General features: G+C 44.3%; 1 protein-coding gene across 1 annotated transcript in view; it reads left to right on the forward strand.

The window, feature by feature from the left end:
- The first annotated feature begins 10,143 nt into the window (after positions 1 to 10,143).
- The window catches only part of LOC144608387 (uncharacterized), a 28,900-nt gene continuing 17,491 nt past the window's right edge, over positions 10,144 to 21,552 (forward strand). Inside the window, exons 1-9 of the mRNA XM_078426099.1 lie at positions 10,144 to 10,218; positions 12,756 to 12,809; positions 12,931 to 12,984; positions 13,071 to 13,124; positions 14,621 to 14,674; positions 14,797 to 14,850; positions 18,554 to 18,607; positions 20,240 to 20,293; positions 20,389 to 20,442. Of these exons, the coding sequence (XP_078282225.1) occupies positions 10,177 to 10,218; positions 12,756 to 12,809; positions 12,931 to 12,984; positions 13,071 to 13,124; positions 14,621 to 14,674; positions 14,797 to 14,850; positions 18,554 to 18,607; positions 20,240 to 20,293; positions 20,389 to 20,442 (474 nt within the window). The 5' untranslated portion in view covers positions 10,144 to 10,176. The remainder of the gene's footprint in view (positions 10,219 to 12,755; positions 12,810 to 12,930; positions 12,985 to 13,070; positions 13,125 to 14,620; positions 14,675 to 14,796; positions 14,851 to 18,553; positions 18,608 to 20,239; positions 20,294 to 20,388; positions 20,443 to 21,552) is intronic.

The following is a 21,552-nucleotide window of genomic DNA, read 5'->3' on the forward strand; positions in this document are numbered from 1 at the left end:
ATTATTACGATGGGATGAGGAACCTTTCATGGCAAAGAGTGTTAATGTTCCCACAACCCACATGATGACCCGCACCCACTACTCACACTCTCTCAAGCTGGATGTCAGTGGCACTCAGAGCTAGAGTGCTGGGGTCTACTTACCAACATGGACTGGAGTAAACCTTAACTGCCCGACATCTAACGACTCAGAGGCAGGGAGACTCCTTTCCCGTCAATGCCAATATAATTACCTTTGCATATTACTTCATGTTTGCTTGACTAATTTGAGTTAAGCGGTGGGTTTTTGACCCTTTGAACAAAATATTTTTCCAAAAGTTGAAATTCTGGATCCCAAGTAACTTGCAGGAAACTTTTTTTTTTTCTTGTGTGCTTTACATTCATGTTGTGACTTCACACTTGTGCCTGAATGGGAACCAATATTTTAGGTCAGACAGAGGCACCAAAGAAGCGCATAGCATCAGACGTGCACTCAGCTAACTTTTCATTGCCTCCCGCTCCACAGTCTTGCCGTTCTTATTGGATAAGTAGAATCATTGACTCATTGACTCCAGACGAGGGCTTCATTTCTGTGTGGTTAAACCTTCTAGTCACTTTCTGCTTAGTCTTATGGTTAGGGTCCAGACCAGTTGTTGGTGACAACCCCACGGAAGACTTTCAGTCTGCCGCTGCTGTGGAGAAACCTGCATTACCTGGGCTTTGGACTCCAGCTGCATTTGGGAACTTGCACTTTGATGCTGAAATGGTGGATGGGACATCTCCTCAAGCCCTGAGTGGACCATTGTTACTCTATCTCTACGCCATTCATCTTTCGTAGGGAATTGTGCCACCTGTATGATATTGCAGATGAGATCTGACACTATTCTCGCTTATTCAGGTGAACAGCACAGGTGTACTGTAGAAACATAGAAAGAAACATAGAAAATAGGTGCAGGAGTAGGCCTTTCGGCCCTTTGAGTCAGCACCACCATTCAGTATAATCAAGGCTGATCATCCATATGTGTGTACGTATGTGTGTGTGTGTGTGTGTGTAAATATACGGTGTCCCTTTTGTCATCATCCACTGTTATGCTTCATTAAGACAGTCTGGTAACAAAAGTTTCACCAAAACCCTGAGCTCAGCTGAACTCTGCTCCCGTTCCCCTCAAAATCACAAAATGCAAAGGTCCACTTTTCAATTCATGAATAAGTGTATTCAGCTTATAATTGCTTGTAACGTCAATTTAGAAATATGAATTGAACAACAATTTGTTTTCAAAGGGTGATCGTGGAGACCTGGGAATTCCTGGTCCTAAAGGAATTAATGGAGAACAAGGAGATGAAGGATTACCAGGCCCTCCAGGAGAGAGGGGCGAGCCAGGAGTAAAGGTAATGCGAGGGGGGGTGGGGGGATATTTGGCACGAATGCCATCATGAGAATACCAGACGGGGAAAAACCCATCAGACCCTTGTCATTCTCGATGATCTCTTATAAAACAGATACAATTGAGATGGTTAAAAAATGCTAACTGGATCCTAAATGTGTTGAGAATTCTAAATGCCAAATCAAACTGTGAAAATGACACGTGAAAATTGGTTTAGACAGTACGAGAAAGCCAGCAGGTCAAATTAAGTTGACCCAATGTGAGAATTGGTTCTGGTTGTACCCCCAAGTCAGCAGGTCAAATTAAGTCAAGTTAAATTTATTGTCACATGCACAAGTGCAGTAAGGTACAGGTACAATGAGAATCCTGCTTGCAGCCGCATCGCCGACACATAGACTCAGACAGCACACTACATACATTATACATAAATTACACACAAATTCTACAAGACAGTGTAAAGATAAAAGGTTGTGCAAAAGAAGCAAGTCGTGCTGAAATACACATAGTTTTTTGCGTGTTTCTGTTTGACAGGGAGAAGTTGGGTCCAAAGGTGATGGAGGAGATCTTGGGCTAACAGGAGAAAAGGTAAATTTGTCATTGTTACATGCATTGTGGAAATCAGATAAAGCTTCTAATAGTTCAGACATGAACCCTCTTTATTTCCATTATCACAATCTTGTAGGGGGAAAATGGGAACACAAATATAAGGTGTGGTGAAGACGGCATATGGTAGCTGGCCTTCATCGGCCGGCACATTGAGTACAAAGTCACAGTGACAGATTGTAACTGTACAAGATGTTGGCTCCAAGCACCTGCCGCTCTCTGTATTTAAAATTGCTTCGTAAATCTAGTTTAACCATCCAACTTTAAGGATATTCCCTCTGGTATTTGACATTTCCACCCTGGGAAAAAAGATTCTCTCCATGCGCTCTCTATCTCTCATTATTTTATGCACTTTTTAATCTGGTCTCCACTCAGTCTCCAAAGCTCCAGAAAAAAAATTGTGATACACATAAGCCTTATGCATGTTGCTGTTAGTTTACGTTTAAATACCATTGACCTAATTCATATCCATTTAAAATTGAAAATAGACACAAAATGTTGGAGTAATTCAGCAGGTCTCTCTGAAGGCAGCACCTCTGAAGAACAAGGATAGGTGAAGGGTCTCGACCCGAAACGTCACCCATTCCTTCTCTCCCGAGATGCTGCCTGACCCGCTGAGTTACTCCAGCATTTTGTGAATAAATCGATTTGTACCAGCATCTGCAGTTATTTTCTTATACTAAGGATAGGTGATATTTCGGGTCGGGACCCTTTTTCATTTAAAATTGGCCTGCTCTGGTGTATTAATTTCTATTAATTCCATTTTGACAATGAAGCTGTTCAAAATATGATGATTTACATGGAATCTTTAGGTGTTTGCACTTGTTCTTGGTTTTTGACAGTGTATAATATTTGAAACAAAAAGCAATTGTATTTGAAAAATGAATTAAATTCTGCAAATCTACCTGAAGGGAGATGGTGTGTATCGTTGACGTCCTTCTGTACATTTTCTATCTTTCAGGGTGTCATTGGGTCAGTTGGCCCATCCGGTGCTTTCGGGTCCGCTGGGGCCGCAGGAGAGGCAGGCAGACCCGGGCCGAAGGGAGAAAAGGGAGAGCCTAATCTGATGGTGAGAATCCTTCTGCTGCTACCCCCTCAGAGGCATTGTGGGATTTGGTCTGCCCAGAGCTTCTTACCCACAATTAGTTGAGTTGATTGTCACTTGTACCGAGGTACAGCGAAAAGCTTTTTTGTTGCATGCTATCCAGTCAGCAGAAAGAATGGACATGATCAGAATCGAGCCGTCTGCAGTGTGCAGATACGGGATAAAGGGAATAATATTTAGTACAAAGTAAAGTCAGATTAGAGAACAGTCAATACCTAACCGATAACCAAGACTTTTAGCAGATAGCTTCTCGACACGAAACGTCACGCATTCCTTCTCTCCCGAGATGCTGCCTGACCCGCTGAGTTACTCCAGCATTTTGTGTCTACCTTAGTTTAATTAATACATCTGATCCTCTTACACCTACTTTAACTTCAATTTTTTTTTAAATCTAAAAATTAAAAGTTGGTCATCCTTTATCCTGGTTCGGCTTTTTCAGAATTGAAATCCTTTCTGTGTATCTCATTAACATTTACAGAAAGTCAGGGCAATGTGAAATACAATAGACCAAAGTTCACAGGACAGATCCCGCAACTCCCATTTGCTCACTGCTGAAGCCTGACCCAGTCACTTGATTCATTGACAATGTTCACTGATGTGTTCTTGTTCAACAGGGGGCTGTCGGTTTGATTGGCATTCCAGGTCCAATCGGAGAGCATGGGCAAACTGTAAGTACCGGGCAGCTTTTTATCTTGCAGCATCCTACGATCATACAGCACAGAACCAGCCCCTTCAGCCTTAGCTTTGCGATGCAGCACGGAAACAGGCCCTTCGGCCCACCGAGTCCGCACCGACCAGCGATCCCCGCACGTCAACGCTATCCTACATACATTAGGGACAATTTTTACAATTTTACCAAGCCAATTAACCTACAAACCCGCACGTCTTTGGAGTGGGGGAGGAAACCGGAGCTCCCGGGGAAAACCCACGCAGGTCACGGGGAGGACGTACAAACTCCGTACAGTCAGCACCCGTAGTCAGGATTGAACCCGGGTCTCTGGTGATCTGAGGCAACAACTCTACCGCTGCGCCATCGTGCAGTCCATGCACTGTTTCACACATTCAAGCTTGGATGGAAGATGTACACATGTATTGCAGATATTTATGGCAGGATATCAGCAAGGGTGATGTTTCACACATTTCACTGGGTTGCACTGTGGGCCTAGCTGTTAGTGCCACTGCCTCACCACTCCAGGGACCTGGTTGAAGCCAGACCCCCGGTCCTATCTGTGTGGAGTTTGCATGCTCTCCCCTTGACTGTGTGTGTGTTTCCTTTGGGGACTCCAGATTCTTCCCACATACCAGAAATGTGCTGATAACCATCCACTAAGGAACCTTCCAGTGTAGGGAAGTGACAGAAGAATTAACCAGACATATGCAAGATAATAACTTGAGGGAAAGATGGAGGGAGGGGGGGAAATGGTTTATTCTGCTGGGAGTCAGCGTGCACCCAGTGGATCAAAGGGTCTCTCTTATTGCCATAATAAGCAAAAAGGCTTTCATTGTACATACGTTTTACAGGGTGAGATGGGGAGGCCTGGAACACCTGGAGAAGATGGCCCTCGAGGAGAAAAGGTATTCCTACAATAATGTTTCTTGGCAAAAGATAATGAAACCGTTCTAATCCCTTACTACCTTATGGCCAATACAGGCAGTGTATTATCCAAAAACAGAATGCTGCAGGTACTGGAAGTGTGATTGAATGCTGCAAGCGCTGGAAATGCTCAGCAGATCAGAGAACATCTGCGGAGAGACAATAGAATTGCCGTTTCAGGTGTCATTCCAGCGCAATTAATAGGCCAGTTCAGATAGAAAACTGATCAACGAAATGGGTAACTTTCACAGGTGCTGCCTTATGATCTCAAATACTCTGTTATATTTTGGATTTCAGCCTCTGTAATGTTTTGCACCCCACTGTATTATCCCACCTCAGCAATGGAACACTGTAGATCACGTCTTGCACTAACACATAATTGTTTTCTATATGTTTTGACCAATATCTCGTCTTTTGCGTAGTCGTTTTCTTTTACAATTTGTGTAATTTATGTAGTTTCCGTTTAATTTATGATTTTGTGTGCTGAGTGAGTCTAAGTGCCTGTGATGCTGCTGCAAGCAAGGTTTTCTATTGTACCTCTATCTCCCTGTGCTTGTGCAGATGACAATTAACCCAATGTTTGTGAAGGAACTGCAGATGCTGCTTTATACCAAAGGTAGACACAAAATGCGTGAGTTACTCAGCGGCTCAGGCAGCATCTAGTTTTCTCCATTGATGCTGCCTGACCTACTGAGTTACTCCAGCATTTTGTGACAATAAACCAACTTGACTTTACTTGACCTGACTTTGGGTTGCATTATAGACAATAGACAATAGACAATAGACAATAGGTGCAGGAGTAGGCCATTCAGCCCTTCGAGCCAGCACCGCCATTCAATGCGATCATGGCTGATCACTCTCAATCAGTACCCCGTTCCTGCCTTCTCCCCGTACCCCCTCACTCCGCTATCCTTAAGAGCTCTATCCAGCTCTCTCTTGAAAGCATCCAACGAACTGGCCTCCACTGCCTTCTGAGGCAGAGAATTCCACACCTTCACCACTCTCTGACTGAAAAAGTTCTTCCTCATCTCCGTTCTAAATGGCCTACCCCTTATTCTTAAACTGTGGCCCCTTGTTCTGGACTCTCCCAACATTGGGAACATGTTTCCTGCCTCTAATGTGTCCAATCCCCTAATTATCTTATATGTTTCAATAAGATCCCCCCTCATCCTTCTAAATTCCAGTGTATACAAGCCCAATCGCTCCAGCCTTTCAACATACGACAGTCCCGCCATTCCGGGAATTAACCTAGTGAACCTACGCTGCACGCCCTCCATAGCAAGAATATCCTTCCTCAAATTTGGAGACCAAAACTGCACACAGTACTCCAGGTGCGGTCTCACCAGGGCCCGGGACAACTGTAGAAGGACCTCTTTGCTCCTATACTCAACTCCTCTTGTTATGATGTTTAGCAATGATGTTTGATGGCCTTAACATTTCTTAATGAAGCATTAACCTCACTGACTGATTTTAAAATGGCATGGATACTTCCAACAAGTTGAAGTACTTTTTCTTCACTTGGTTCTTTTGTCAGGGTGAATTTGGACCTGTTGGAATTCCTGGACCAAGTGGTGACACAGGACCAGAGGTAGGGAGGAACTTCTACTAAACAAAAATTATTGCGTCTTTGTTGAAATCCAGTGATACTTGAGGTGGTTGACAGGAGCATCTTAAACCAGGAAATGATGGAATGAGTCTAACTTTCAGTGGTGAGACGGAAAGTAAGAGGAATATGCTGAGATTTGAGGTTTGAGATGCCATCTCCAAAGCATTTGTCATTTTGTAGGACTCCTGTGACACTGGAGTGTTCTGTGCTGGTTTAAAAAAGGCTTGATGCACTTGAGCCTGAGGCAGTCTCAGGGTTGTCTCCTGCCTTCTCCTCTTCCTCGGCAGTCCCTCTGGATCAAGGATGACCCACTCAGGTTCAGTGGGTTCTTCTCCTCAGAACCCACTGAGGCCAAAGTGGGGTCCACAGGCTCTGCATCAGATGGAGCAGGAGGTGTCTGATGAGAGAGCGCGGTGGGGAGGTTTGTGAGGTGGGGGCATTGCTTCCTCTTGGTACACGGTTCCCATGTGCTCACCATGCACGGCCTTGAGGTTCTCAAAACCATCCTCTCAGCAAATTCTTCACTTTGCATGATCATGGGCCATAAATATCCCAGTGAGGGGAGTCATAGTGGCGCAGCAGTAGAGATGTTGCTTTACAACGCCAGAAACCCGGATTCAATCCTGACTACGGGTGCTGTCTGTATGGAGTTTGTACGTTCTCCCTATGACCATGTGGATTTTCGCCAGATTCCCTGGTTTGCTCCCACACTCCAAAGACCACCCATAGGTTTGTAGGTTAAATTGGCTTTGGTAAAATTGTAATATTATCCCCAGTGATTAGGATAGTGTTAGTGTATGTGTGCTTGCTGATTGGCACGGACTCGGTGGGCCAAAGGACTGTTTCCACGCTGTATCTCTAAAGTCTAAACTTGCTTTTTTGTTTAATGCAAAGCTGGCAGGTAGCAATCATTTTGCCACAAGTTTAAACGTTTTCTTCTGAATACCTAGGGGTTACCTGGTGAAAAAGGAGGCTTGGGAGACCCTGGCAACCCCGGATCCATTGTAAGTATGTCTCATCATTAAGACAGTGCAAAGGAATTTAAGTTTCAACAATCACCAAAGCAGATAACTTCCATTGATTTTATGTGTATCTTTAGAGGGCACTTTTATGAAAGGAGGGTGAGAGCGGTTGTTTTTTGACCCAGAATGGCTGTTTCTGTCTCACTCTCTCTCTCTCTCTAGCTCTCTCTCTCTCTCACGAGGAGCTACAGTAGCCAGGATGTTTGGCATCTTGCCATCTCTGTAAATGATTGTGGTGTTTCACTGGTGCGGTCAGTTAATGGTCAGGGGGGGGGGGGAAGGACAGCCAGATAGTGAATACAGTTTGAGGTTCCTGGCAACAGTCAGAAGGCATCTAGAGTCAAAATGTGGTTTAATTTATGACGGCAGATGCTTGTAGGCCGATACAGAACGGTCCTATTGCGCCAAGGATAAATTGGCTCAAACTCCTGGAAAATGACACATCCCAAGTTCCATTTGGTTGATCTTTTCGACACGAAGAATTGCAGATGACGGTGTACAAAAAAAGACAAAATGCTGGAGTGACTCAGCAGCCTCTACTGGAGAACATGGATAGAAGGAGGTCTGAAGAAAGGTCACGACCTGAAACGTTGCCTATCCATGATCTCCAGAGATGGTGACTGACCCACCGAGTTATTTCAAGACTTCGTATCGTTTTTTTGGCTGATCTTTTACCTCCTGACCTGACCACTGTCCTGTACAGGTACAGCATTCCTAGGCTCCATTAATGTCTAAACACTGATCAATCCGTCGAATGTGCAAAGGAATTGAGCTGCCTTGGGTAGAGTACTCAAAATAATCGCTGCCTTCTGGTGACAATTTTCTTTTTTCTGAATGGCTAACTCCTTGCTTTTGATACTGAGTTGTGGTATTGCTGAGCTGCATGGCATCAGTCCCCAAATTTGGAAAAAAATAATAATAATTGGTGAAGTTGGTTTATTATTGTCACAAGATATAGTGAAAAACTTTGTTGCGTGCTATTCAGTTTAACCATACTATACATAAGTACATTGAGGTAGTGCAAGATACATATATAAGTAGAGTACAGAATATCCAGTGTAGGAAGGAACTGCAGATGCTGGTTAAATCGAAGATAGACACAAAACTCAGTGGGACAGGCAGCATCTCTGAAGAGAAGGAATGGGTGACGTATCGAGTCAAGACCCTTCTTCAGAATTACAGAATATACAGTTACAGCTACAGAGAAAGTGCAATAAAAAATGCAAGGACTACAATGAGATGGATCAGGAATCCATCCTTAACATAAGAGTTGCATTGATAACAGTGGAGAAGAAGCTGTTCTTGAAATGGACTCATTGCACTTATAAAACATGCAACACATGATTCAGTTGCTCCTCTGTCACTCCTTTTATACAGTTTATTTCTGAAACTCTCGTATTATCAATGATGGGATTACTTGTGGAGTCAGCCGGTGAATTTTTCACCTGCCTATTGTGTGAACCAATATTTATTTCTGGAATAACATTGTACATGAATTGTACTCCATTACTTCTCAGTTGCAACTTGAACATTGTAGCCTTGCATTGAGATTCCCAGTCGACTCTGGCTCTGGGTTATTTGGAGGTGTGCTCGGTTGTGTGTGTGGGGTGAAGGGTGGGTGTGTGGCCAGCACTGTTTCTAGTGAGGGAAGGTAGGAATCAGATACAGGGGGAAAGTGGGGTCAGCAACAAAGAGGGAAACCCTTAGGGTTACAATTAGAGATGAGGCCGAGGGATTTAGATAAGGATTTTACTTGCTTCCTGCAGGTCTGCCTTCCCCAGTTTGCCACTGAGGGAGGGGGCCCTTCTTGCCCTGGCTACTCCTCCATCACAATGTGCCCCAAGTTCCCTCACAAAGCTCCAAAATAGCTTTGGGTATGGAATCAAGGCATCCCAAGAGTCACACACAGAATTGGTGTTAGGCCCACAATGGCAACTCACAACAGGATGTACACAGTTTCATACTTATCGATCTGGAAATGGTTGCTTTTGTACTTTGCTGAAAAAAACATTAATTTTCAACTCCAGGACAATGGGATGATGCAAATCCATTAATGGGCAAATATGAGAATAGTACCGTGCCAATATATCACTACAAATAAAAGTGGTTAGAAAGCTAATGGAATGTTGGCCTTCATAACAAGAGGAGTTGAGTATAGGAGCAAAGAGGTCCTTCTGCAGTTGTACAGGGCCTTAGTGAGACCGCACCTGGACTACTGTGTGCAGTTTTGGTCTCCAAATTTGAGGAAGGATATTCTTGCTATTGAGGGCATGCAGCGTAGGTTTACTAGGTTAATTCCAGGAATGGGGGGACTGTCATATGTTGAAAGACTGGAGCGACTAGGCTTGTATACACTGGAATTTAGAAGGATGCGAGGGGATCTTATCGAAACGTATAAGATTATTAAGGGGTTGGGCACGTTAGAGGCAGGAAACATGTTCCCAATGTTGGGGGAGTCCAGAACAAGGGGCCACAGTTTAAGAATAAGGGGTGGGCCATTTAGAACGGAGATGAGGAAAAACTTTTTCAGTCAGAGAGTTGTGAATCTGTGGAATTCTCTGCCTCAGAAGGCAGTGGAGGCCAATTCTCTCAATGCATTCAAGAGAGAGCTAGATAGAGCTCTTAAGGATAACGGAGTCAGGGGGTATGGGGAGAAGGCAGGAACGGGGTACTGATTGGGAATGATCAGCCATAATCACATTGAATGGCGGTGCTGGCTCGAAGGGCCGAATGGCCTCCTCCTGCACCTATTGTCTATTGTCTATTGCATCACCTGCATTTTCTTACACATCTGTTGGTTAAAATCAAACGATGCAGGGCCCATCTGGTCCGGTGGGATCGAAAGGTTCACCAGGACCCAAAGGTGAAATCGGGCTGCAGGGAATGAAGGGGGAGCGTGGTCTCCAGGGCAACACAGGACCTCTGGTAAGTTCCCTGCCTTTCCGTTCCCCTGGTGCACCTACACATGGGAAAATCTGCCAACTTTGTGGAGATTATTGCGGTTATTTTTTTATTGAAAGCCTTGACTTCACATTGATCAGCTTTGATTAAAGGACCTGTTACTTCAGTACATTTAAAACATATATTTGTGTTTGAATTATATTCTGTGGATTTGTTTGATGTTTAAGTTGACTGCCAATAAACCCATGAGTCCCTGGACTGAAGTTCTTCTGAGTTTACATAATGTTGAAACAGAACTAGTTATTTTTACAACATTAAACCTGTTCAACTGTCGAGGCGCCTTTATTACAGTAATTAAATCTCGATGGCCAAGTGGAGAAAGCGAACCAGCCAGGATGCAATGGTTTAACAGGCTGACAAATAAACTACAGATGCTGGAATCTAAGCTAAAAGCAGAAATGTTAGAAGAACTCAGCCAGTGAAGATAAAAGTCTTCGACCCAAAATGTTAACTAGATTCTCTCTCCACAGAGGCTGCTTGACTAGCTGAGTTCTTCCAGCAATTCTGAATTTGTTATTGAATGGCAAAGCTGGCTGAGGGGCTAGATACCCACCTCTGATCCTAATGTCTTTGTACATGTGGGTATTCCAATATTTTCCCACTTCGTATTCTAATATTTCTCCTTATTCTTATTGCCTTATTTTCCCTTGGTCATCCCCAGCGACCACTCTCATCTTCATAGTTATTATTACAAGTTTAGCTTAATTCTGTCTCATGTTCTGAGAGCCAATTTACTTGGTGTCCTGGATACATTTTCTGTGCTGGAGAATGGTGTGCTAAACACCCAGTGTTCCCCAGAGATCACGGCTTCATTCAGTAGCAGCCTGAGAACCTAGATGTTGGAGAAATATTAAGCTGCATCACTATGTGGCTCCTTCAACTTTCAATTCGACAATTCCATCTATTGCCAATAACAATGTAAAGGCGTTTTTGCTAACCAGTGGAATTAGCTTTTTACAACTTATTTTACACAAGAGGCTTTAAAAAGTGACATCTATTTGTCAGAGAAAGGAAATTTAGGGAGTACAAAGAACAAGTGTATTTGGCATTTTTCATAATGCCAAATACACTTATTCTTTCTCCTCTCTAAATTTCCTTTCCCTGACAAATAGACGTCACTTTTTTAAGCCTTTTGTCCCTCTCCAGATGAAATTATTGACTTCCGTCCTTTCTGCAAGATCTAGACTTAAAGTGTCAGTGATTATTTTCAAAATAAAGACATTGTACTCAATAATTTCCAGCTATTTTAGTGAAAAAAACAAGATTGACTACAAATTCAATTTCAGTGTATACAACTCATCTGCTCGGATTAACAATCAATAAAGTATGAATCAGTCTTCAAAATGGACGAGCACAGACATTAGAATGCAAGGCTGGAGGTTTATCTAGGTTATGCATTGTAATTCCTTCAGAAGAGCTGTCCTGGTCTTACCACATACTCCACAAAGTCCTCAGTTTGCTATCTGTATCCCTCATTTACTGGACATAGGGCTCACTGGCCTTCTGTTGTGGACCACTCTATCAATTTATGACACCATTAAGCTCTATACAAGTCTTCTTCTAACCCATTGTCACATCCTTTCATTCCTTTCTCCATCGCACGATTATTTAACTTCCACTTGGGTTATGGGAACATCACCAAACAGTCTTGCCCCAGCAAGGCCATTCGGTAAGGATATTCTCCTTTCCTGCTCCAACCCTTGATTCCTGTAACTCTAAAAAGCTATTCATCTCCATTCCAAATACTCTCAGCAATTGAACCCCAGAGCTCTGTCAATTGGTAGTGAATTCCAAGTATTCGCTACCTTCAGGGTGGGGAATCTTTCTCAGTCTCAGTCTCAGTCTTGATCCTTTTGCGGCATGGTGGCGCAGCAGTAGAGTTGCTGCCTTGCAGCGAATGCTCAGGTTCGATCCTGACTACGGGCGCCATCTGTACGGAGTTTGTACGTTCTCCTCGTGACCTGCGTGGGTTTTCTCCGAGATCTTCGGTTTCCTCCCACACTCCAAAGACGTACAGGTATGTAGGTTAATTGGCTGGGCAAATGTAAAAATTATCCCTAGTGGGTGCAGGATAGTGTTAATGTGCGGGGATCGCTGGGCGGCACGGACCCGGTGGGCCGAAGGGTCTGTTTCTGCGCTGTATCTCTAAAAAATCTAATTTATTTTAAAGCTGTGACCCCTGGTACTCAAGACCACACATCATCCCTGCAGCAACCCTGTGAATCCCCATCAGAAACATGGCATTCCATGAGGTCACCTTTCATTCCCTAGGATGAGTCCCAGGTGGCTTAATTTCTCCTAATAGGTCAACACCACCATCTCAGGAGTTAACCTGGTGAACATTTCTTGCACCCTCTGCCTCGCAAGTGTACTCTTCTTCAGATGGGAGACCAGAACTGTGCTTAATGTTCCAGGGCCCCATGTTTCTATTTAGTATAACTTAGTTTCACTAAGTTCGAGTCAACATTTTCAATGATTAATAATGAAATGCACATTTTCAGGGGCCAGATGGAGCACCTGGAGAAAGAGGACCAGCAGGCGATCCAGGGATGGAGGTTGGTGGTGACATTGAAATCCTTGGTTCAGCAAAGAAAGTTAAATGTCAACTGTGTTTTGCAATATTGCTCTCCCATTTATTATAAATTTACGATTGGAAACTTATTGCTTCAATGTTAGGGTTCCGCGGGTGAGCAAGGACCACAGGGCAATGCTGGACTTCCAGGCAAAACAGTAAGGAATACTTATTTGTTCAATTAAAACATAAACACCCATTTCCCCCTGCCGCGTTTAAAAATGTGGTTTGTTTCCACCTTCAGGGTCCGAGAGGTCAACGAGGGTCTGAAGGCAGGACGGGGGTCAAAGGTGAAAAGGTGAAGTAAATGCAGAGAATGAGAAAACTACTGAAAGGACGCAAAGTGTTGGAGTAACTCAGCAGGTCAAGCATCTCTGGAGAACCTGGATAGGACGTATAGGATGGTCCATCCATGTTCTCCAGAGATGCCACCTGACCTGCTGAGTTACTCCAGCACTTTGTGTTCTTTTGTGAAAACCAGCATCTGCAGTTCCTTGTCGCACTGAGTACAACGTACTGAGAGTGCCAACTCAATTTACAAATTCACAGAAGACACCACCATTGTGGGCCCCATATAAAATATTGATGAGTCGCAGTACAGGAAGGAGATTGAGAACCTCATGTCCTGATGTCGAGACAACAAACCTTTCTCTCATTCTCTCAAGGCCAGCAGCATAATCAAGGATGAGTTACACCCCGGTCACTCCCTCTTCTCCCCTCTCCCATTAGGCAAAAGGTATAGAAGTGTGAAAACGCACGCCTCCAGATTCAGGGACAGTTTCTTCCCGGCTGTTATCAGGCAACTGAGCCATCCAACCACAACCACAGAGCAGCGCTGAACTACTGTTGGACTATCTTTGATTGGACTTTACTGGCTTTACCTTGCATGAGATGCTATTCCCTTATCACACTGTGAATGACTCGATTGTAATCATGTATTATCTTTCCGCTGTCTGGTTAGCACACAACAAAAGCTTTTCACTGTACCTCGGTACACGTCACAATAAACTAAACTGAGACTGAAACTGAGCCTGAGCAGAAACACTTTTCATCAATGCAATGCCTGAGGTTTCTGTTGCACATCTCCCACTGACCAGCGAGCAGCCCTGGAGCTGTGCTGTTCTTCCCACATTGTGCCAGCTCACACTGGGCCAATCCCACCACACGGGGCTGGCTCCATGCCTTAACGGGCCTGACATCCAGTGAGACTGCCCAGCATATGATAGGTACATTCGTATTGATATAGGTTTATTATTGTCAGTGTACCGAGATACAGTGAAATAAATTGTTTTGCATGCTGCCCAGGTAAATCCTGCCATACATGAGCACATCCAGTAATGCAAAAGAGAAAATAAGGGTGCAGAATATAGTGTTACAGCGACAGAGAAATGTGCCAGGGCTCCAAAGAGATAGATTGGAATATCGAGACTGCTCCCTTAGTTTATCAGAGGTCTGTTGTAGACTCTGGTAACAGCAGGGAAGAAGCTGAAGATGAACACAAGAAGCTGGAGTAATTCAGCGGGTCAGACAGCATCTCTGGAGAAAAGGAATAGGTGGCATTTCGGGTTGAGACCCTTCTTCAGACCCTTGAATCTGGCTTTTAAGTTAATGCATCTTCTGCCCGATGGGAGTGGGGAGAGGATGGTCGGGATGTTAATGGGTCTTCCTGCTCCAGCTGTGCCATGTGATTGGCAGGAGCTGGCACAGGATCAATGGGCCGAACATCCTCCTTTTTGCTGCACTGTTCTAGGCATCTCTGAACTGCGGTTAATATTATTTCTATTTATCTTTCAGGGGAACAATGGGGTTGATGGAGTTGCAGGAGACCCAGGGAATCCTGGACGAGCGGTAGGTACCAAAACGCCACCTATAAATTCCTCACACTTTGAAACGACTCGCATATCCCTGGTGTGACATGTTGTACCATGTTACTAATTAGTATTCTGGGGACATTCTCCTCCCTCTTCCAGGGGAGAAGAAGAAAGGCTGGACCAAGAGGACCACGGGGGAAAAAGGGCTTAAAGGTAAGCACTGTGTTTTGTTTTCTAGAAAGTCTTCAAGTCAAACTTTCTGCCGAGTAAGAATGCCCACTGTTAAGAACTTGATCAGAAATGTTCCCATGCCATCCTGATGCCCAGTGATGTGTACCTGGATATTCAGAGTGAAGCCCCTGTGAAGGCATCAGGATATAATTTTCAGAGTAATTGGTGTACTGGACGAAGTAGACAATAGAAAATAGGTGCAGGCGTAGGCCATTCGGCCCTTCGAGCCAGCACCGCCATTCAATGTGATCATGGCTGATCATTCTCAATCAGTACCCCTTTCCTGCCTTCTCCCCTTAACCCCTGACTCCGCTATCCTTAAGAGCTCTATCTAGCTCTCTCTTGAAAGCATTCAGACAACTGGCCTCCACTGCCATCTGAGGCAGAGAATTCCACAGATTTACAACTCTCTGACTGAAAAAGTTTTTCCTCATCTCTGTTCTAAATGGCCTACCCCTTATTCTTAAACTGTGGCCCCTGGTTCTGGACTCCCCCAACATTGGGAACATGTTTCCTGCCTCTAACGTGTCCAACCCCTTAATAATCATATATGTTTCAATAAGATCCCCTCTCATCCTTCTAAATTCCAGTGTATACAAGCCTAGTCGCTCCAGTCTTTCAACATATGATAGTCCCGCCATTCCGGGAATTAACCTAGTGAACCTACGCTCAATAGCATAATATCCTTCCTCAAATTTGGAGACCAAAACTGCACACAGTACTCCAGGTGTGGTCTCACTAGGGCCCGGTACAACTGTAGAAGGACCTCTTTGCCCCTGTACTCAGCTCCTCTTGTTATGAAGGCCAACATTCCATTGGCTTTCTTCACTGCCTGCTGTACCTGCATGCTTCCTTTCAGTGACTGATGCACTAGGACACCCAGATCTCGTTGTACGTCCCCTTTTCCTAACTTGACACCATTCAGATAATAATCTGCCTTCCTATTCTTACCACCAAAGTGGATAACCTCACACTTATCCACATTAAACTGCATCTGCCATGCATCTGCCCACTCACACAGCCTGTCCAAGTCACCCTGCAACATCATAGCATCTTCCTCACAGTTCACACTGCCACCCAGCTTTGTGTCATCTGCAAATTTGTTAATGTTACTTTTAATCCCTTCATCCAAGTCATTAATGTATATTGTAAATAGCTGCGGTCCCAACACCGAGCCTTGCGGTACCCCACTAATCACTGCCTCCCATTCTGAAAGGGACCCATTTATCCCCACTCTTTGCTTTCTGTCTGGCAACCAATTTTCTATCCATGTCAGTACCCTACCCCCAATACCATGTGCTCTAATTTTGCACACTAATCTCCTATGTGGGACCTTGTCGAAGGCTTTCAGAAAGTCAAAGTACACTACATCCACCGGCTCTCCCCTGTCCATTTTCCTAGTTACATCCTCAAAAAATTCCTGAAGATTAGTCAAGCATGATTTCCCCTTCGTAAATCCATGCTGACTCGGAACGATCCTGTTACTGCTATCCAAATGCTCCGCAATTTCGTCATTTATAATTGACTCCAGCGTCTTCCCCACCACTGATGTCACATTAACTGGTCTATAATTTCCTGTTTTCTCTCTCCCTCCTTTCTTAAAAAGTGGGATAACATTAGCTACCCTCCAATCCACAGGAATTGATCCTGAATCTATAGAACATTGGAAAATGATCACCAATGCGTCCATGATTTTGAGAGCCACCTCCTTAAGTACCCTGGGATGCAGATCATCAGGCCCTGGGGTTTTATCAGCCTTCAGTCCCATCAGTCTACCCAACACCATTTCCTGCCTAATGTGGATTTCCTTCAGTTCCTTCGTCACCCTTTGATCTCTGGCCACTGGAATATCTGGGAGATTGTTTGTATCTTCCTTAGTGAAGACAGATCCAAAGTACCGGTTCAACTCGTCTGCCATTTCCTTGTTCCCCATAATAAATTCCCCTGCTTCTGTCTTCAAGGGACCCACATTTCCCTTAACTATTTTTTTCCTCTTCACATACCTAAAGAAGCTTTTACTATCCTCCTTTATATTATTGGCCAGCTTACCTTCGTACCTCATCTTTTCTCCCCGTATTGCCTTTTTAGTTATCTGTTGCTCTTTAAAAGTGTCCCAATCCTCTGGCTTCCCGCTCTTCTTTGCTATGTTATACTTATTCTCTTTTATTTTTATGCTGTCCTTGACTTCCCTTATCAGCCACGGGTGCCTCTTACTCCCCTTAGAATCTTTCCTCCTCCTTGGGATGAATTGATCATGCAATTTCTGCATTATTCCCAGGAATACCTGCCATTGCTGTTCCACCGTCTTCCCTGCTAGGGTCTCTTTCCAGTCAAATCTGGCCAGCTCCTGCCTCATGCCTCTGTAATCCCCTTTGCTATACTGTAATACTGACACTTCCGATTTTCCCTTCTCCCTCTCAATTTGTAGATTAAAACTTATCATACAATTTGGATGACAATAAAGCTATCTTGAATCTTGAATATTATGATCACTGCCTCCCAATGGCTCTTTTACCTTGAGTTCCCTTATCAAATCAGGTTCATTACACAACATTAAATCCAGAATTGCCTTCTCCCTGGTGGGCTCCAGTACAAGCTATTCTAAGAATTCATCTCGGAGGCACTCCACAAACTCCCTTTCCTGGGGTCCATTACCAACCTGATTTTCCCAGTCTACCTGCATGTTGAAATCTCCCATAACCACCGTAATATTACATTTTCGACATGCCAATTTTAGCTCTTGATTCAACTTGCACCCTAAGTCGGAGTACTATGAAACATCGAGTGGGACCAGGGCCGTTTTTACAGCATTATGGGCCCCCGGGCAAAGCAGTGTACTTGGGCCCCTACCGTTACTCTCCCCCACCCCCTTTCCCTACCAGCCCCCCCCCCCCTGTCGTACCGGCGAAAAGCACTTACCGAAAAGCACTTAGCGATGGACTTAGGGTGCTACATTGTTGCGAAAAGCACTTACAGATCGCTGTGAGAAGCACTTAGTGACCGAAAGTGTTGCGAAAAAAGCACTTATTGAACCTACATTTTTAAACTAGTATTTATTTATTGCAAGTCACTTAACATACACAGATTAGCATGGGGCCCCTATGCTCGTGGGCCCCCGGGCAAGTGCCCATCAGGCCCATGCGTTAAGACGGCCCTGAGTGGGACATACTGCAAAGATCCGAAACCAAGGACAAAAACTGAACAAATTTGATCCTCAGTCCAATGATACATACGGCACAAATGCCCGGCAGGAGAAACTGGTAAAGGAACATTTACTGATGTTCCTTTTCTTATAGTTCTTTATGTATTGAAGTGAGCATTAAATTAATAGACCCACTGGTCCTTTCCACCCCTGAAGCCCATTGCAACCATATTTCATCAATGCAGTTCAATGCATTTTTACTGTTTGCAGTAGAGAACGAATTTCCACCTTTTTCTGTTCCAGATTTTAAGTATGACTAATTTGTCTTTAAAATTGAAGGAATTACATCAATGGGCTGATGCATTTTGGTAAAGTTACTGTGGCGTTTTTGCTCTTTGTATCCACACTTGTGTGAATCATTGTTCCAGTGGTTGGCGCTCCTGACCTGGGGCTTGTGAGCAACGTATTAGCCTGTTACACAAATGAACCTTCGCTGTCTTTGCTAACGCAGGAAAACACTGGCTGACCATTTCTGCATTGCAGGGCCCAAGAGGTGACAGAGGACCAGCCGGCCTTCCTGGATCAGTCGGATCTTCTGTAAGTCACGGCTCACCAACGCAGTGGTGGGTTCATTTTGTCACGGGGGCTCAATGGCTGGGTCCAATTCCCCCACATCGCTTCTTAGGAAATGTTTCCCAGGAATTAAATCGTGTGGGGGGTTAGAAGATTGACTGATGTACAAGATTGAACGATTACAAGATTGACTGGGACCTGCTCAGTGGAATTTTCCATTTGCTGTTATTCAAACTGGAGTGTTGGGAAGTGCAGTTTGCTCCAAGTTGAAGTAATTTTCAATCAAGTGGTCCAGCGTGTGTGACCCAGTTTCTTGACAAAACTATTTCTGAACAGGTTTCTAAACTTCAAATTGGCAGGTTGCTATGTTACCTGATTTCAGGTTCTGCTATAAACCGCTGTGCTACCATGCAACGTTATAGCTTAGTAGATCAGGATTAATTTTGTCACGGGGGCTCAATGATGGGGTCCAATTCCCCTGCATCACTTCTGAAGAAATGTTTCCCTGGAATTAAATCGTGTGGGGGATTCCAAGATTGACTGACAATGGTACCTGCTCAGTCAAATATTCCATTTCTGCTCTAAACCGCTGTGCTACCACATAACGTTATGGCGTAGTACATCAGGTTCTGTGCATCACCTCAACTGTTCTTGGTTGGTACGGGTATCAGGGGTTATGGGGAGAAGGCAGGACAATGGGGTTGAGAGGGTAAGATAGACCAGCCATGATTGAACGGCGGAGAAGACGATGGCCTAATTCTGCTCTTAGAACTTGTGAACTGCATTCTGTGTTACTGCCTTATTATCTGTTCCAACTCGTATCTTTTTCAGTAGAGTGGAATATTAAAGAAGGCTGAGCGATGTGTTTAGAGAGGTTTATAAAAACGTGAGGGGCCTAGTTAAGGTCAGTCTTTTCCCCAGGGTAGGGGAATGAAGAAATAGAAGCTATAGGTGAGAGGGGAAAGATTTAAAGGGGCAACTTTTTCACACAGCGGATGGTAGGTATATGGAACGAGCTGACAGAAGCCAGCACAATGACCACATTCACAAGATATTTGGAAAGGGACATGGATAGAGTGGATGTGGAGAGGATGTTTCCACTAGTGGGAGAGTCTAGGACTAGAGTTTATAGCCTCAGAATTAAAGGTTGTTCTTTCAGGAAGGAGATGAGGAGGAATTTCTTAAGTCAGAGGGTGGTGAATCTGTGGGATTCTTTGCCACAGAAGGCTGTGGAGGCAAAGTCAGTGGATATATTTAAGGCAGAGATAGTTAGATTCTTGATTAGTACGGGTGTCAGAGGTTATGTGGAGAAGGCAGGAGAATGGGGTTAGGAGCGAAAGATAGATCTGCCATGATTGAATGGCAGAGTGGACTTAATGGGCCGAATGGCCTAATTCTACTCCTATCACTTATGAACTTATGATAGGAAAGATATTGAGGGATATGGGCTGAATGCAGGCAAATGGGATAGCACAGGAAGGCCCCTTGGTTGACATGGATAAATAGGGCCTAAGGGCCTGTTTCCCTGCTGTAAAACTCTATGATACAATCTGAACACCCACAGAGGAATACCTTTTATTGTATTATATAAAAAATAACAATGAAGTCTGCAATTGTAAGCCCGATAATCTCAGTAACTGACATATTGTTTTACAGGGAATTTCAGGAGTAAATGGTAACAAAGGAAGGCCAAGGTTGAAGGGGCAGAAGGTAACTGTTGCAACACTGTGTGGAACAACATGCTGACTGAACTGTCAGGCATTTTCACTTAACATCACCACTGCTCACTTTTCTCTGTGTCACAGGGAACCGGAGGAGATACAGGAATATCAGGACCGCATGGGGACCTGGGCAAAAAGGTATGTGGAGTTTTCAATGCTCTTCATAAGCTCATAAGTGTTTGGAGCAGAATTAGGCCATTCGGCCCATCAAGTCTACTCCACCATTCAATCATGGCTGATCTATCTCTCCCTCCTAACCCCATTCTCCTGCCTTCTCCCCATAACACCTGACACCCATACTAATCAAATCAAATCAAATCTATTCATATCTGTTCTGTTCATATCTAAAATATTCTATGTATACATCAGCAAAACATCTGAATTAAACTGATAAGAGAGTAGATTGCAGACCAAAGACATACGGGTTGGTAGGTTAATTGGCCAACTGTAAATATTCCTTTGCGTGTGGGTGAGTGGTTGAATCTGGGGGGAATTGATAGCAATATGGAGTGAATAAAGTTGGATTAGATTAGTGTAGGATAAGTGTAAATGGGTGGTTTATGGCCAATGTAGACTTGGGCCTGTCTCCCTGCATTATTTCTATATATGTCTCCAAAACTATGAGACATTGTTTAAGTGCACTGAGCTCAGTTGCCTTGATGGCTGAGCTGGAAATAACCCACACAAACTGGACCAAGGTTTAACACTCTATGAGGCTGCAGCTATCCTCAGCCAACAATTAACGTGTAATAAGGGTGTCGGGTTATGGGAAGAAGGCAGGAGAATGGGTTTGAGAGGGAAAGGTAGATCAGCCATGATTGAATGGCAGAGTAGTGGATGGGCCAAATGAGCCAATTCTGTTCCTTGAACTTCTGAACTATGAACCACACAAGTCAGCACTGCATCCCGTTGTTTCTATGGTTCCCCTGGTTGTGGGCGAATGAAGAGTGGAGGAACAAGGTCTCTTTAGTGGCCATGTACCATGGACAACAGCCAGTCTAGGTTGCCAGGTGGAGTGGCTGAGATACCTTCTCCCACCAGGCTGACTCTGATGAGAAAGTTTTTTCCTTTGGCAATATCCAATGACTTATTTCAGAGCGCAGCGGTATAGTTGCTGCTATACAGCGAATGCAGCGCCGGAGGCTCAGGTTCGATCCTGACTACGGGTGCTGCACTGTAAGGAGTTTGTACGTTCTCCCCGTGACCTGCGTGGGTTTTCTCCGAGATCTTCGGTTTCCTCCCACACTC

Source organism: Rhinoraja longicauda, chromosome 31, assembly GCF_053455715.1.
Source record: "Rhinoraja longicauda isolate Sanriku21f chromosome 31, sRhiLon1.1, whole genome shotgun sequence".
Taxonomy (NCBI): domain Eukaryota; kingdom Metazoa; phylum Chordata; class Chondrichthyes; order Rajiformes; family Arhynchobatidae; genus Rhinoraja; species Rhinoraja longicauda.